This window comes from Notolepis coatsorum, assembly GCF_963971535.1.
Source record: "Notolepis coatsorum genome assembly, chromosome: 1".
Lineage (NCBI taxonomy): Eukaryota > Metazoa > Chordata > Actinopteri > Aulopiformes > Paralepididae > Notolepis > Notolepis coatsorum.
The window spans coordinates 12,505,590-12,521,855 of record NC_140165.1 but is presented as its reverse complement, the minus strand read 5'-3'; the positions used below and the strand labels follow the sequence as shown (position 1 = coordinate 12,521,855).

Genomic DNA, 16,266 nt, shown 5'->3' with positions numbered 1-16,266 from the left:
TAATCATCCCGAGGGAAATTTGGCACTACAAATCGCTCACAGTAAACATTTAGGTAGACAAAACAAAGTCACGAATAAGAATAACAAATAAATTGCCTAAGAATAAAGAATAAAATAATAATAATAAAATACGGTCCGGGATTTACATTTCCTATGTTATGTATATACATTCTAATATAAAATATACAGTAAATATATACAGAAATATACAGTAAGTGTACAGTAAGTGTAATATTGACAATGTTAAAAGTAAAAGTCCAGGAAGATGGTACTGTCACCCTGTGCTCAGTGATGCAGTGAGGCACAGTGATGCATTGTAAAGTCTGATGGCTGTCGGAATGAAGGACTTCCTGTGCCGTTCAGTGCTACATCTTGGTAGTGTTAGTCTAGCACTGAACGTGCTCCTCCTGTCAGCCAAGTCTGTGTGTAGCAGGTGGGAGGGGTTGTCCCTGATGGCATGGATGGATGAATGAATAATGAATAAACAAACGCAAAACCTGCGCATGCGTCTGACAAAACGTCCCTGCCGGATCGTCTGAGTGACTGATGGACCACAGTTTGCCGTGCATAGTGTGGGAGATAAAACTCCCTTCCCCCACCTCTCTTTGATCTCCCTCACCCATCTTCCCCTCCTACCCTCATCCCTCATTCTTAACCCCAACAACCCCTCCCCCACTTTTCCCCAAAACGTCATGACACCCCTATACCTATGGCCTCCACCCCTCTCAGTTTTGTAGGTATAAATATGTTCCTCATTCAGTGGGGGTCCTCTCACTCCAGGTGTCCCAGCTAGTCACCTCGTGGAGAGTCATCCAGCCATACTTGTATTTTGCCAATTGCCAATCTTTGTATTGATACTTTGACTTTGAGTTAATAAACTGTATTAACCATGGTCTCTTCTGACTGAGTATGTTATTCAGCTTCGGCTACTTTCCACCACCATAGCCCCCGGCGTCAGTCCCTGTGTGCAAAAAAAGAAAATCACCCCCACAAGGCAAAACATCAACCACACCAATCACACAATCCCTCAATATGTTCCGCTTCCACCCGCGCACTGCTGGCAGCCTGTCGGCTCCGCCGCGCCTGCTGTAAAGCGTGATTATGATCCAGATTACTTAGAATTAATTAGATTATTAAGATTTCTATGGCATCCCTCCAACGAACACACACAGTACTACAAGGCCAATTAAACAGACAACCTTTACATTACAATTTGTCCCAATCCTCCCCAGAGTTGTAGACGATGTAAAGATAACGTCCCTCTCAGCTGACAGCGGATAGATGGACAGGGGCCCAGATATTTCGCCACGGCCCCTGTTGCGTAGAAAGATCATCTGATAAGCGTTAGAAGAATCGCCTTGACGTCCAGATGGACATGAGTCACGGATTAGAAAGATAACAGCATCCAAACTGAGCTGCCGTCACCAGTGAAAACAAACCCATATGAACACAACACACCAGTGAAAACAAACCCATATGAAGACAACACACAGCCAATTATGTGTGGAAGCCCGGTTTAACACCCAATTAACTAAAATACACATAGTCCTGTTGGGGGTAAATGTGGGTATAGAGCTATTTAATACCCCCCCCCCCCTATTGCCACCATATCTACATCTACCTCACTATAATATATATTTGTATGTGCAATATGACAGATGTTGGGATGTGCAATAATGCAATAATGGTATTGTGCAATATTTCCGCCAATTATTTTATACTGTGATGTTTTTATTTTATTTTTGTATCCTCTTTTTCTCCGCCTGATTTTCTATGCTTTTCTCCCCATCCCAATTTAGTCGTTATGCCAATTCCCCCCTCCCCTACCTGGTCGTTGTGCGCATGTTCCCCCTACTGGTCGGTACAAGGGAACCCTGAAGTCTACCACATGCTTCCTCCGACACATGCGGAGACAGCCAGCGGCTCTCTTTTCACCTGGCAGCAAGGACTCTCATTGGTGAAGTGTAACGCGTGCGTGGGGAGGTCACGCTGCCTTCACCACTTCCTGCCTTTCGCTGAGCAGGCGCCCAGGCCTGACCTGTAGGCGTCGCTGTCCACAACGCCAGACTACCACCCACGACTTGTGTGGTTATTTAACCGGTCTCATTATTGCCATCTCTGCGTTGTGTTAAAGTTCGACCCCTGTCAAGGGATTGCCCCGAGTGAGTCTCGAACCCCGGTCTCCCGCGCCGCGGGCGACATCACAGACCACTATACCAAGAGGTGAAATCACCTTTTGGTAACGTGTCTGCATGCCTTTTATGGATGGATGAGTAATACTTGCAGTACCGCTAAGTGCCACAGTCACTTCACAACACTTGAAGTCCATCGTGACTCTGTGGATATACTCAGACCTCCGTTATAGTTACATGAATGTGTGGTGTGATACAGTATGTGTGGTGTGATAGTATCTATGGGTACATCGTGCATGTGGCGTGTGGTAGTGTGTGTATCATGTAGGTATCGTTCTTGTAGGTGCTGCACAAACTAATTTCATTGTACTGTATTGTGCGATGACAATAAAGCTTTCTACTTCTACTTCTATTGCAAAACACATGCATTTACAATACAGATTCTGAGTATTAAACTAAAGTATTGGACGATATAGAGTATGGATCTCACACGTAACTTTTACTGGACTGTATTCGCTTGGGGACACTCAGGGGCGGCGGGTGATGTAGGCTAGGGGAGGCTAACGCTGCGTTCATTTACGGCCGGTGGTGGGAAGCGACCGACTACAAAAGCTACAAATCCAGAAAAACATGGAGGATCGCGCTAAACTTTTTTGTAATCTTTTTCGTACAATTTGTCTTGCATGAACTACAACTCACAAAGACTAATAACAACATTAACGTTTATATACGATGTGAGCTGCCATGTTGAAATGACATAGAGCTATAGGCTTGAACTGGGGTTTGAGAAGTCACACTGGGCCCCGTTCCCCGTACCTGGATAACGTTAGGTTATGACTATAACCAAGTTCTGTTAGTATAGCGACGCTCGGCATCGCTCTCTGCACTATCTCGCATACGTGCACGCGCACTGAATAAAGACCACAATGTACCTTTAATCCCAATATTCGTCTGACCACACCCCTATCAGCTTACCCATATAAGCAGGGGTGGGGTCACCCACTCTCCTCCTTCCCAAGCTTTCGCCACAAGGCGAGGTCAAAGGCTGCAGCGGCGTCGGATGCCGAGCGTCGCTATACTAACAGAACTTGGTTATAGTCATAACCTAACGTTCTGTATCGTATCGCTCTCGCTCGGCATCGCTCTCTGCACAAGGGAGGCCGAGCGAGAGCCAACGGCCGACAAATACACCCCGCTGACAGCCCCCCACAAACCATCAGAACAGGGAGGGCCGAGCCCCCCCGACCCACCCTAATGGCGGGCACCCCCCCTATTAGGGGCTTCACGGGAGGGCGACGGACCCGACCGTGCGAAGAGGCACTCAAGCAACTCAACGCACAGGGTGAGCAGACCGTGGCTTGACCCCACGACTACACACACGCACAACCCGCATGCCACCCGGGAACGAACGGAGGAACAACCTCGTTACTGCCCCCAGAATCACGGGGTCAAGGGCAAACCCAACCCCGTGGCAAGGCCGTAGCAGCGGAGCACGAAGGAAGACCCAGACCCACCAAAAGGACTGGACTCCCTAGAATGGGGGCCCGGAGAAGTCCATGATGCCAGCATCAAGACCCCACCAGGTGGGCACGTAGTGCCCCGCCCCCCACATCGCCAGCGTATTCGGACAAAGGCCCCTCAGTTACTGCACCTGGTATTCCCAGGCGGAATCCCATCCAAGTACTAACCAGGCCAGAACCTGCTTAGCTTCCGAGATCGGACGAGATCGGGCGTGTTCAGGTTGGTATGGCCGTAAGCCGAGCGGGCCCTGTCCCCCCAATAGTACACCGCCTGGCACACTGACCCTGCAGAACAGGCAGTCAGCATGGCCGTAAGCACACAAAAAAGGTTAACCAACGGAAGCAGGCAGCGCACCGGGGAAAAACCAGGCAACAGGCTGTTAACCCTAGCCTGGAGACTGCGGACGAGACAGGCGCCAGAGGGGACAGCTGAACACAGCCGCCCCGGCGGAAGGAGCGTAAGCTGGCGGTGTTGCATGACCAAGCCTCCATTTAAAAACCCCCACCCAGAGGGGTCGAGGCAGAGAAGGCTGACACGATTGGCAGACGTCATGAACGTTCAGGGGCACCCTCAAACGGTGAACCCGGGAGTTGACACTGCTCCAACACACCAGGGAATCAACCACCTCGGTGTTACCCAATGCGGTGGTTGTTCCTATAACCCCTCAAGAAAAAACTCCAAAACACACCTGCGGGTATACACCGGCTATACCGCAGTACAAGTGTTTCAGTTTCCAAAAAGGGTTAACCCAGGCCTACGGGTCGCAAACATCACTTCGGACCGGGCCTGGCGGTACGGGAAGCACAGGGTCACCAGAGGAGGTCAAAAAACCACCCCCACAGGCCCCTCTTCGCCATGCGTGAGAGAGGAGCGAAAAATTATGGAGAACCAGCCCCTAAGCACACCGTACCTGGTATTCCCCGGCGGTCTCCCAACCAAGTACTAACCAGGACCAACCTGTGTAGCGGCCGAGATCCGACGAGATCGAGCGCGTACAGAATGGCATGGCTGTAAGCCATGACGACAGTGCTGAGTAAAAACATACCCAACCAGGGTCTCCATAGCGCTTAACCCTGTGACACCCAGACCGACCTGGCATTTTTCCCCCTGAAAAAAGCCCAAGTCCCTCAGGGTACCAGAACAGCAGATCTGCATCCCCGGCGGACAACGGGTTCAACTGATCTGGACCAGCGTGACCAGAACCAGTCCCGTGCCCTAACCACGCCGACATGCCTACTCCAGGAGAAGGGCAGATATGCGTGTTGATCTTAACATGAAAAGAAGGCGCCACCCAGACGTTCGGACGAACCGCGCCTGGTGGCCCACCCCAAGGGCGTGAGACCCCACCACATATGTTCAGATCCATCCCGTCATCATCCCCCAGACATGAACGAGAATCCGTCGACAACCCACCCAGGTCATGGGATGTGGTCGTCGGAAGAGGAAAAACCCCCATCTCAGTTGCTTTATAAAAACGCTGTTTCAACCACAAGCAACCAAGGCGTGCCAGTCAATCGCCTGTTTACAGCGAGCTAGCACTATACGTGCGTCGGGACACACCCCCATCAATGAACAGGCTATTTAGACCTGTCATTGAATCCCCAAGGCGCCCAGGGGAACGACAAGAGGGGTGTGACACTCCCTAACTCCAACACTTCTGGAATAGAAAGAAGGAAGCATCAACAGTATGTATCCCAGTCTACACAGCCGGGGTAAAAAATGTTCACATTTTTACATCCCACCACCCTCCCATAGGAAAGAGACGGGGATCCCCAGAGAGACTTCCCACGCGAGCTGTACAGATTGAAAAGAATATATTGCACCTTGAGCCATGTAAAAAACTGGTTTTAGGGCCTCCGGGGAAGAGGCACTGAACCCATACACACTCAATAAACGAATTGAATCGAATATACATACAATAGAAAAGGACCCTTCTAGAGGGTCCACTCACTTTGACAATCTGAGGAGGAAGGCTCTGTACTCTGATGGAGGCTTCCTCACATGGAAGAAGGAGTCCGAACTCACAGAAGGCCTGAATAGGCGCTTGGTGAGGAGGAGCCCTGACCACCCCCCCTGAAAACAGATCCATCACATAGACCTGAACAGCACACGGAAGTCCTACCAACAGAGACGCGCACGGTGACGTACTCTATGGCGGGGGAATTCCTGCGGTGCACACGCCCAATATACCAGGCCGTGGGACCAGGAACTCCCTCCCCCCCCCCCCCCGTAACGTGCCGAACCGCCACGTGACGGGAACCTTGAAGGACAGGGGGTGTACCCCTGACCGACAGAACAATGGGGAGAGGAAAGGTTACCAGTTCACCCCTTTACGACCCCACACCCATGATACGATGTAACGACAAAAAGAGAATATGACACAGTCATAGTCAGCTCTATGAAGCGTTTCACAGCTCCACACAGCGCATGAGCTAACCTGCTATCTGATTTTTACTAAGGAAAAACACAGAATAGAGAGGGCTCTAAGAACCCCGGTCCAACATACACATGTGCTTCTGTGGCCAGTACAACCCAGTTGTAGGTCACATGACACACAAAACCCATCATCACCTACAAAAAATGGCAAAAACACTCAACAGAGGAACGCCGTTTTTTTCACAATGAGAGAATACATCATTCTTGATTAGTATCGACCACAGGCCTTGCTAAGCACACATGACAGCAACCAAACCAATTTCCCTTTAGGAAATAAGTTTCTCCAGCAGATTTAGCACAACCTCAGCAATCAAGCTAAGAGTTACATCGTATCCCTACCACACAAAAGACACAATTAATGCACAACATGTCTGATAGGAGTAGGGATGGGAATCGAAAACCGGTTCCCGTTGGGAACCGGTTCCTAATTGGCCGATGCCTGGAACCGTGTGGCTCCCGTGACTTTCGATTCCCTTATCGCTGCCTACAGTTGCGCAATAATGTTAGCCGTTAGCATGTAGCCATGGCAGACTCTATTTGATTCCTTAATGGCTCGAAATTGCCTGGGTTTTGGTAATATGCTCCCGAAATGCTCCTGCTGTTTGGCTACTTCTATGTGCAGTGAAAACTACTTGAATGCTTTAGAACCTAGTCATTGATTTAGATCAGGCTGAGCTAAAATTAGCCGCGGAGCTAACGTGAGCTAACGCTATTTAATCAAGCTCACAAAGAGAGATAAACAGCTGACAGCGGATAGTACAGGTACAAATACAATAAAACAGCAGGTGGGGGCTGTTGTGTAAACCTTGTACTCTTTAGTTCACATATAATGAGAGACGGAATGTTTGTTTACAAGACTGTAAGCCAGGAAGTACAGTGGTGCAACATACAAATGTGTCCGTGTAGCAACACAAGCCAATAGCTTATAGGACAGGGGCCCGGGGAGCTCTCTCTCTCTGTGTGTGTGTGTGTGTGCGTGTGTGTGTGTGTGTGTGTGTGTGAGAGAGAGAGAGTGTGAGTGAGAGACAGAAGTCAGAGGAATAACAACCTGTTATTCAATAGATTAAATTAGTTTAAGAATAAAAAAATAAATACATTTTAAGAGAATCTCAAATACATTATTTTATTTAAGTGTAGGCTATAGTTAATGTTTTATTTTTTACAGTTTTTGTATTTTTCTGACATGGGGGCTCAACAATAAATGACAATCAGAAATGTCAAGTTGCATGTTATTCTAACCAGCTTAGACCCCTACGCTCTGCATCTTCTGGCCGCCTCAGACCTACTCCTATCCGAGCTCCGGGAGGGTCATCAAAGAGAAGTCGCCTATTCTCAGTCCTTGCCCCACAATGGTGGAATGAACTACCCACCCCAGTTAGGACAGCCGAAACCCATCCAATCTTTCGCCGTCGACTAAAGACGCACTTCTTCAACCATTATCTGAATAAAAAAAAATATATCTAACCCTAACTAACCGTACTGTCATGCACTTGTCCTAATAAACTAACCTACACTTTAGCACTCAACACTTTGATGAACATTGTTGCTCAGCTGATAGAGTTGTGCCCTTCCTGATGGCTTGTCGTACAGAACTTGTAAGTCGCTTTGGATAAAAGCGTCAGCTAAATGACTAAATGTAGTTCTGTTGCATTTTCAATTTATTTATTTAAATTATAAATTGATCAGGTATCAATAAGGGAATCGATAAAGAATCGAATCGATAAGCAGAATCGATAATGGAATCGTATCGATAAAATCCTATCAATTCCCATCCCTAGATAGGAGGATGAAAAAGTCCCCAGGGAACCGGGGGGGAAACACAATCCTCCTATTTTACCCTCAATACGGCCAGTTAAAACAGGAAAACCTGTTAATGTGTGAACACACTGTTCATTGTCATTACAGTCTGAGAAAGAACATTCTTTTACTCACTTGTCACCAAGCATAGCTTCATAGGTTAGTTACCTTAGTTGTGAGTACACGGCCGTGTTTCTCACACAACAACCAGATCATTACATCCCGTTTGCACGGAGAAGCTAACTGCCAGTGACAAAAACAGCTCACACATAACCCGCAACGTATCCTAAATGCATTGTAGCAACACACGTTTTGGGAAAAACACCGTTATTCACAATACATTTAGCAAAGTAAAACCAGAAGACGTGTTATGAGGTCTGGTCAACCCCGTTCCTACCCGGAACGCAGATCAGCGAAGTGCAGTCACAGACACCGTAGGAAACACAGCCGCTCCTGTGTTGTCCGAACTGGGCAGCGTCACCGCCCCAACCCGCACTACAGTCCCCTGTTGATGCAACCTTGCCGTCCTGGCTCAGGGCAGGGTCGACGAAAACATCCCCTGTCAAGGATGACGTCGTGGTCAAGAGTGTAAAACATGTTAAAATCAAAGCACGTTCAACAGACAAGCATCAAGCTAACGGCCGCTCCAACCGTTCGGGTGCTACTGCTTCTGCTCGCGAGACGCCGATTTAACGACGCACGCGATCAGAAGCGAGCTCACGGCGGCGCGCGAGAAGCTAAGCTACCCCGCGCCAGGCCATGGCCATAGCAGCAAGCTAACGTTACCTAGCGACCACGACATGCTAGCCCCGCAGCTAACAGCTGACTGGCTAATAGTAGGCCCTAAGCAGGCCATGCAGCGATCCAGCAGGCTAACGCAGCAGTTAACAGCTGACTGGCTAACCGTAAGCTATGAACATGTAAACAATGACATAACACTCACCCAGACAGGCCGCCGTTCTGAACCTCTCCTCACTTTTTAAGAGAAAAGAGAAAACAAGATGTCAACACCGCTTCACAACGGTGACTTTACCACATCCGACGGAATCAGCACAGTACCAACTGGCCTGTGTAGCTGACTTTGAACATGAATCTGCCGCTATCGCACATTACATGCACATATCCCCTCGTGAAGGAATACTCTCATTTGGATATGAAAGATGGGGCCTTAACACGGTGACAGAGAGAATCCACTCGTCCAGAACACACAGGGATCACCAGTGTCAATGGTCGCGGCCCACTAGTTAAAACTATAATGGTCTTCAGACCAAGGTCTTCCGTCGCCTAGGTGGCTGAACAAAGGACCCTAGCCTGGGGCCGGTTTCCATAAACGTTGTCAAGTAGCCCCCATAGCACTAACAGACAAGTGGAGCCCGCCAGCAAACACTACTCACCCAACCTGGAACGCACCGCTTCTCACAACAGCGGCATGTCCGACAGTTCAGCTGTGGCCTGACAGGTTTCACCCCAACAAACACAGCAAGGAACTGCAGTTGAGAAGCATGCAGCGGCGTGCTCCCAATACGAAAACCGGTGGAGGGTTTTTAGAATGATCATCATCTTCCAGACACTCCAGTACGAAGACAATATCGCCGTATTTTCTCGAAAATAGTGAGAGAGAAAATAAAGATATGATGTCAACGTATCCTTGTTTCCCAAAGCTGCTCCTAAACCTTTCTTCCATCATGGTGTCAAGTGTGGGGATCTACCGAGGCACTTCTTCCTTGTGGTGAAAGCGAGAAGGAGGAGAGTGGGTGACCCCACCCCTGCTTATATGGGTAAGCTGATAGGGGTGTGGTCAGACGAATATTGGGATTAAAGGTACATTGTGGTCTTTATTCAGTGCGCGTGCACGTATGCGAGATAGTGCAGAGAGCGATGCCGAGCGAGAGCGATACGATACAGAACTGAGTTAGCCGGATAACTTTCGGTCAAGTCTGACTTAAGCCGGACCTTCCTGTTCCCCGAAGCTGGATTGTCTAAATCACCATGACAACAGATCAAAAAGTTTGAGCCTGGTCGAGAGCAGGGTTTAAGTTCAAGTTAGCCGGATGAACCATCGCCACGCCCCCGCAAAGAAATTACAGCCCGTTTCCTGAAATTATTCCCACAGTCTACGATCTGCATTATACCATTCTGAATTACGTTTTTGTGCTCCATTCTTCCAGAGGGGGCTTTTGAAATGTAAAATAGACCCAAAATGCTGATACTAAATTCACTTTGTCCTAAATAATGCACGTTATATACCGTGGCGCTCGCTCGGTGCGATGTACACATTATGTGGTTATTTAAGATGTCTGATGAGATGCGCTGTTTGACGGATTTGAGAAATTGAATGAGCCGTTGACGTCACATTAATGAATGACAATAAAGAGATGAAACTTCATTCAAAATAAAGAATATTCTAAACACGGGTCTCTCGTTCATTAATGTATAAACAATGAATTTATCCCATCTGGGACAGTGGCGCAGCGGTAGTGCTCAATCCTGGCAACCCGGCGACCGGTGTTCGAAACCCCGTGTTTCCAATATAATTTTTTGGAATATAATATTAATGATTATACGCAGAAGTAGCCTAGTTTTAAGTTAAAATATTATAAATCTACATGCATTGAGGATGTCATTCTTTATATAGCTCTCAACGTGCACCAAATTGAATTATTCCTACATCGCAAAAAGAAGGAAAAGACTAGGTTTCGAACCCCGGTCGTCTGCGTGAAAGTCAAAAGAAGAACCCGTTACACCACAGTGGAGATAAGTAAAAGATCGACCATACATCAATCAATGGGTAAGAGAGCCGTATCGTTATTCTGTATAACAGTTTAACTAATTATTTTCGCTAGCAAGATCTCATTTGATTATTCAATCCAGCAGGCAAGTTTAAAGAAATATAATCTGATTGATTGAGGTAATGAGGGACTTAAAATTAGCCTATAGATAACGCATTTAACTTGTCGGCGAGGCGATTGAGCCGTACTGCAATATGTTAATAAAGTTTTAAATCAATTAATCAATCAATGCCGCTAGAGAATCAGGATCTCTGCTATCGATACGTGCTGGCTTTTCAACTGGAGCGGCCGCGCGCACTTATCCTGGGTCTCAAGTCTGGTTTGAGTTAACGAGACTGAATCCACCTTCGAGGAACAGGAAAATCCCGGCTTCAAACATCGGGTTAACTGAAGCTGGATAATGACATCTTGATCGACTTAGTTGAACCAGGTACGGGGAATAGGAGTTTGCGACTATAGGAACTCCGAGTTGACTGAGTTTTATTAAGATTCTTCCCAGTAGGAAGTTTACAGGATTCAAGGCGGCTAATATTGGGTTAGCTAGATGTGGTGAACACGTAACACTGATGTTATTACATAACATTATAGCTTGTGGTTTATTTTATGAGTTAAAAAAATATATATATAATATATTTACATTTTTCTTTTTTTTTTACAATACATTTTCATAAAAATCTTAGTCAAACCTTTAGTATTATGGATATTAAACATGCTGGCAGAGTAAATGCATCCATGTTGTTGTGAACATTTTAATTAAATAAAGAAATTCCCTATCCATAGTTGCAGTGGGAAAGAATAAAAAATAAAAAATAAAATTTAATAAATTCCCTACCTACCCATGGCCTTAACTGACAACCAACAGGAACCAAACAATATTTTCTTTTATGCCTAGGTTTGCCGATGTAAGATAAGATAAGATGATCCTTTGGGGGAAATTCGGGTGTCAAAGCAGCATGGGTGCAGGGATACAGGGTGGGGGACGCATAGCATGCACGTGTGTTCTGTGTTGGACGTGGCTAACGACGTTACTGTTGATTTTCCCGGGTTTCACTTTTTGCGTGGGGACCGTAACATAAGCCAACTTGCCGGATTTGTCTTGAGATATTGAAGACGACGAGCACTTCTCCTTGTTGTTAACATCAACTACGTCTACTTTACACAGTCGATGGTGTGGAAACAGCCGCTTCGTGGTCAAATGTCCGGGTATTATCACGTTACCAAGCGTTACCATTGAGCTCTAATTAAAACCACATTGGCTGGTTATAACTTCTCTCTGTTTACTTTAGCTGACAGATCAATTTCAGCTTGGGACAAAAATGGTTGACATAGTAATAACAACATACTACCGTGTGTCACAGAAACACAGAAAATGGAAGTTATTTTTGCTTTAATTTCTGAAATGTCACACTCTGTTCACGGTGTCTGGTTCCCGCACTCACTGGGGAAACTCTCAGACAAGGGCGCCCTTGTCTCAGCCTGGACTAAGATGTAGTGCATCCTTGAAACGACAACACTGACAGGTGAAGTGAACTCCTGTCCCCCCCCCCCCTGAGCGTCTCTGTCTGTGACAACTTCCTGTCCACCTCCAGACCACGGGAACCCTCTGCTGCTGTAGCCCACTTTCCAGACTCCGGCACGGGAACGGTTAAAGGCACAGAAGGCTGCAAGTGTTCCAGTTCCTAAAAAAAGATCAACACTCGACTCCTTTGAGATGTTCGTGATGCCCTGAAGCGGCCCCCCCCCCCCCCACACACACTTCCTCCAGCCCCCTTTAGAGGAGGCACGTGTTTCTTCAAAGCTCTTCATCAGAGTCAATCCAAAGTGATAATACAGTATTGACTAAATCAACCCTAAAATCGCAATAATCGCACCCCTCGTGGGGTTTCTTTCAGTGCTGGGTGTTGTCGAGTATTCGACGTTCTCTCTCTACCCGCACAGGGACCGGTTGGAAACCGTCGCGGCTAACTCTGTGTTCTTCTTCCGACACGAAACCACACGAAAGATTCAAAAGACGAACACGTTTGCCCAGGTGCTTCTCTAACACCCAGAGTGTGTTTCTCTCTGGAATGTCTGCAAATGTCTGTTTTTATAAACCATGCTGTGTCTGTTATATACCTGAGTGCGTATGTGACGCCTGTAAGGAGTTAAATACCTCCGCATCGCTGTTGCTCTTTTACTCTTACTGTAGTATACTGTACATTCAGATACAAATTCTTTGTTGCGATATATTTATCGTAACTTTTAATATAACAGACCCTCAGCTGCACCTTTACGCACTGTTTATCTTTCTCATATTCTTATATTCAGATCGAATTGCCTATAATGTATGTCTTTCTACTATTACCCTGCCCATACCTGTACCTCCCCTCCCCCATGCTGCTATGATGCCCGAATTTCCCCCAAGGGGATCAATAAAGGAATATCGTATCTAATCTTATCTCATCTTATCTTATCTCATCTTACCGAGACAACTAAATACCCTGTATCTGTCACACAATCGCTGCAGGCATGACCTCCCTCCCGCACTTCACTGTATGCTTGTATGCCATGACAAATAAAACTCTTGACTCTTGACTTGATCTGACCAAAAGAGTATATTCCTCATTCTGGTGCTGAATAAATAAACAAAGTATACAGTCCCCCCCCGCCTCACACTACAGCACAGTGCGCGGGCTGGGGGGCGAGCCGCGCTCCCAGATCTCGGCGCAGACGGAGAGGGCTGGTTCCCGCTGATAGAAAAGACTCACCCCTCCTGACACCTGTGGCCCAGCGGCCTCCACCTCTGGCTCGACCTCCGCCAGGCTCTTGTACTGCTGCGGAGACTCGATCACCATCTCTCTCTTCAGGGCTTTGCCTGGCCGGCCCTGCATCGTGTCGATAACACCCAGCCTGACCCGTGTGTGTGCGGTGCGGCGCGCAGTATATAGTCCAGAGATGGTGTGGTGTGGAGCGGAGAGAGAGAGGCTGGAGGCTCGTCAGCGTGAACTGAACATGGCTGGAAGTTGTCCGTTGTGTCGTCCAGAAAGACCCCCCCCCCTCCCCCCCCTCCCTCCCTACCCTCCCCTGCTTAATCACAATAGCCCAACCCTCTCTCTCTCTCTCCCTCTCCCTCTCTCGCTCTCTCACCCTCTCTCTCTCTCCCTCTCCCTCTCTCTCTCTCGCACGCATAACAGAGGGAGAGAGGGGCCCCTCCCACACTCACAGCTGTGCAGCTGTGGAAGCATGTGTGTGTGTGGGTGGGTGTGTGTGTGTGTGTGTGTGTGTGTGTGTGTGTGTGTGTGTGTGTGTGTGTGTGTGTGTGTGTGTGTGTGTGTGTGTGTGTGTGTGTGTGTGTGTGTGTGTGTGTGTGTGTGTGTGTGTGTGTGTGTGTGTGTGGGAGGAGAATGAAGCGATGGAGGCGTACTGTGCTGGATTACATTCTATGGACCACTCCCTCACAAAACCTCACTGGAGGCCCCACTGTCATCATGTTGTCATCTGCCAGCTCCACCTGCCTGCTGTGTGTGCAGTGTGCACATGTGTGTTTGTGTGTGTAGGGGAGGGGGGAGGAGAGGAGAGGAGAGGAGAGGAGAGGAGAGGAGAGGAGAGGAGAGGAGAGGAGAGGAGAGGAGAGGAGGAGAGGAGAGGAGAGGAGAGGAGAGGAGAGGAGAGGGGAGAGAGGAGAGGAGAGGGGAGGAGAGGCAAAGGAGAGAAGGAGAGAGGAGAGGAGAGGAGAGGAGAGGAGAGGAGAGGAGAGGAGAGGAGAGGAGAGGAGAGGAGAGGAGAGGAGAGGAGAGGAGAGAAGGAGAGAGGAGAAGAGAAAAGGAGAGAGGAGAGAAGAGGAGAGGAGAGGAGAGGAGAGGAGAGGAAAGGAGAGGAGAGGAGAGGAGAGGAGAGGAGAGGAGAGGAGAGGAGAGGAGAGGAGAGAGGAGAGGAGAGGAGAGGGGAGGAGAGGAGAGGAGAGGAGAGGGGAGGAGAGGAGAGGAGAGGAGAGGAGAGGAGAGGGGAGAGGAGAGGAGAGGGGAGAGAGGAGAGGAGAGGAGGGGGAGGAGAGGAGAGGAGAGGAGAGGGGAGGGGAGGGGAGGAGAGGAGAGGAGAGGAGAGGAGAGGAGAGGAGAGGAGAGGAGAGGAGAGGAGAGGAGAGGAGAGGAGAGGAGAGGAGCGAAGGAGACGGAGAGAGGAGAGGAGAGGAGCGAAGGAGACAGAGAGAGGAGAGGAGAGGAAAAAGGAAAGGAAAGGAGAAAAGTGAGGAGGTGAGAAGAGAAGAGTCTCTGTCTCCCACCGCCTGTCCTTCTTTCAACTGTGGAGTGGACCGGAAAACAGGCACATTGTAACTGAAAACACATCTCTTCAGTCAACCGGCTGCCAGATCAATTCCTCGCACTTTCTGGTGGCAAAAAAAGAGACGACGACGTCCCCAAAAGAAGCAGTGGAGCCACAGCTATTCACTGCTGCCAGCGGCGCATGTCGTACAGAAGGGAAACAAAAGTCATGCAAACGCAGACTTCTACAACGGCTGATTTGAGGAGCCACGGAAGCTACAACAACAACTAACAAACTAAAATAACTAATTGTGTGGAATTAACAGTTTTTGGGCTTTCTGAATTTTTCACCCATCGCAATTTAGTCGTCATGCCAATTCCCTTCCTGGTCGTTGCGCGCATTGCCCCACTGTCGGCCTGGGGAGGGTGTAGAACTACCACACGCCTCCTCCGATACATGTGGAGTCAGCCAGCCGCTTCTTTTCACCCGACAGCGAGGAGTTTCACTGGGGGAACGTATTTCCCCCAGATCCCCTCCCTGCTGAACAGGCGCCCCGACCGACCAGTAGGAGTCGCAGTTTACAACGACCAGGACACACACACCCCACCGGCTTCCCACCCGCTAACACTGCCAATTGTGTTAGTAGGGACGACTGACCAAGCCGGAGGTACCGCTGACGGCTGGATTCTATCCCAGAGTCTCTGCGGTGGTAGGCGAGTGCTTAGTCCACTGTGCTACCCAGCCGCATCGAAATGAACAGTTTCTTGGCCTGGCGGTAGGAGAGACCGTCGCACAACCAGAAGGTCACAGGTTTGATGCCTCGAATAGCCAGCGTGTCCATCCCTGTTCGTTGTATAGGGTATATAGAGCATGAAACTGTGCCCTTATCTCCTCCAAGGGAGCTGCTCAACCCAACCATCTGACTCCCTCTGCTGACATACTGCACGTGAGAGTCAGAGACATGGTACCAAAGAAGTCCTACATGAATCCTTCAGACGAAGAACCGCCTTAAGTCGGTGTGTTAAATTGAGATGAACAATGTTCTCGGAGTTAATTGCCCGTATCTTAAGATGGTAACTCATGGGGGGAAAAGATGTAGGCTAAACAGATCTCATGAGATTCTTTCAATGGCCTAAGTAAGTAAGTAAGTGGGTCATGGTGGCTCATCGTCGGTGTCGGCCGAGTGAGTACGTCCCCCTTACGAGGTTCCTGGTTTGATTCCCGCTCCTCCCGGGCAGCGTGTCGAAGTGTCCTTGAGCAAGACACTTAACCGCTAATTGCACCTGATGTGCCGGTTGGCACCTTGCATGGTCGCCTCCGCCGTCGGTTATGTGAATGTGTGAGTGAAT

The 16,266-nt window shown here is 48.5% G+C and overlaps 1 protein-coding gene across 1 annotated transcript in view; it reads right to left on the bottom strand.

The window, feature by feature from the left end:
* Positions 1-13,601, bottom strand: part of LOC311237471 (bone morphogenetic protein receptor type-2-like) — a 148,419-nt gene extending 134,818 nt beyond the window's left edge. The window contains exon 1 of the mRNA XM_084325379.1: positions 13,423-13,601. Within this exon, the coding sequence (XP_084181505.1) occupies positions 13,423-13,545 (123 nt within the window). The 5' untranslated portion in view covers positions 13,546-13,601. The remainder of the gene's footprint in view (positions 1-13,422) is intronic.
* Between the last annotated feature and the right edge of the window lie 2,665 nt (positions 13,602-16,266).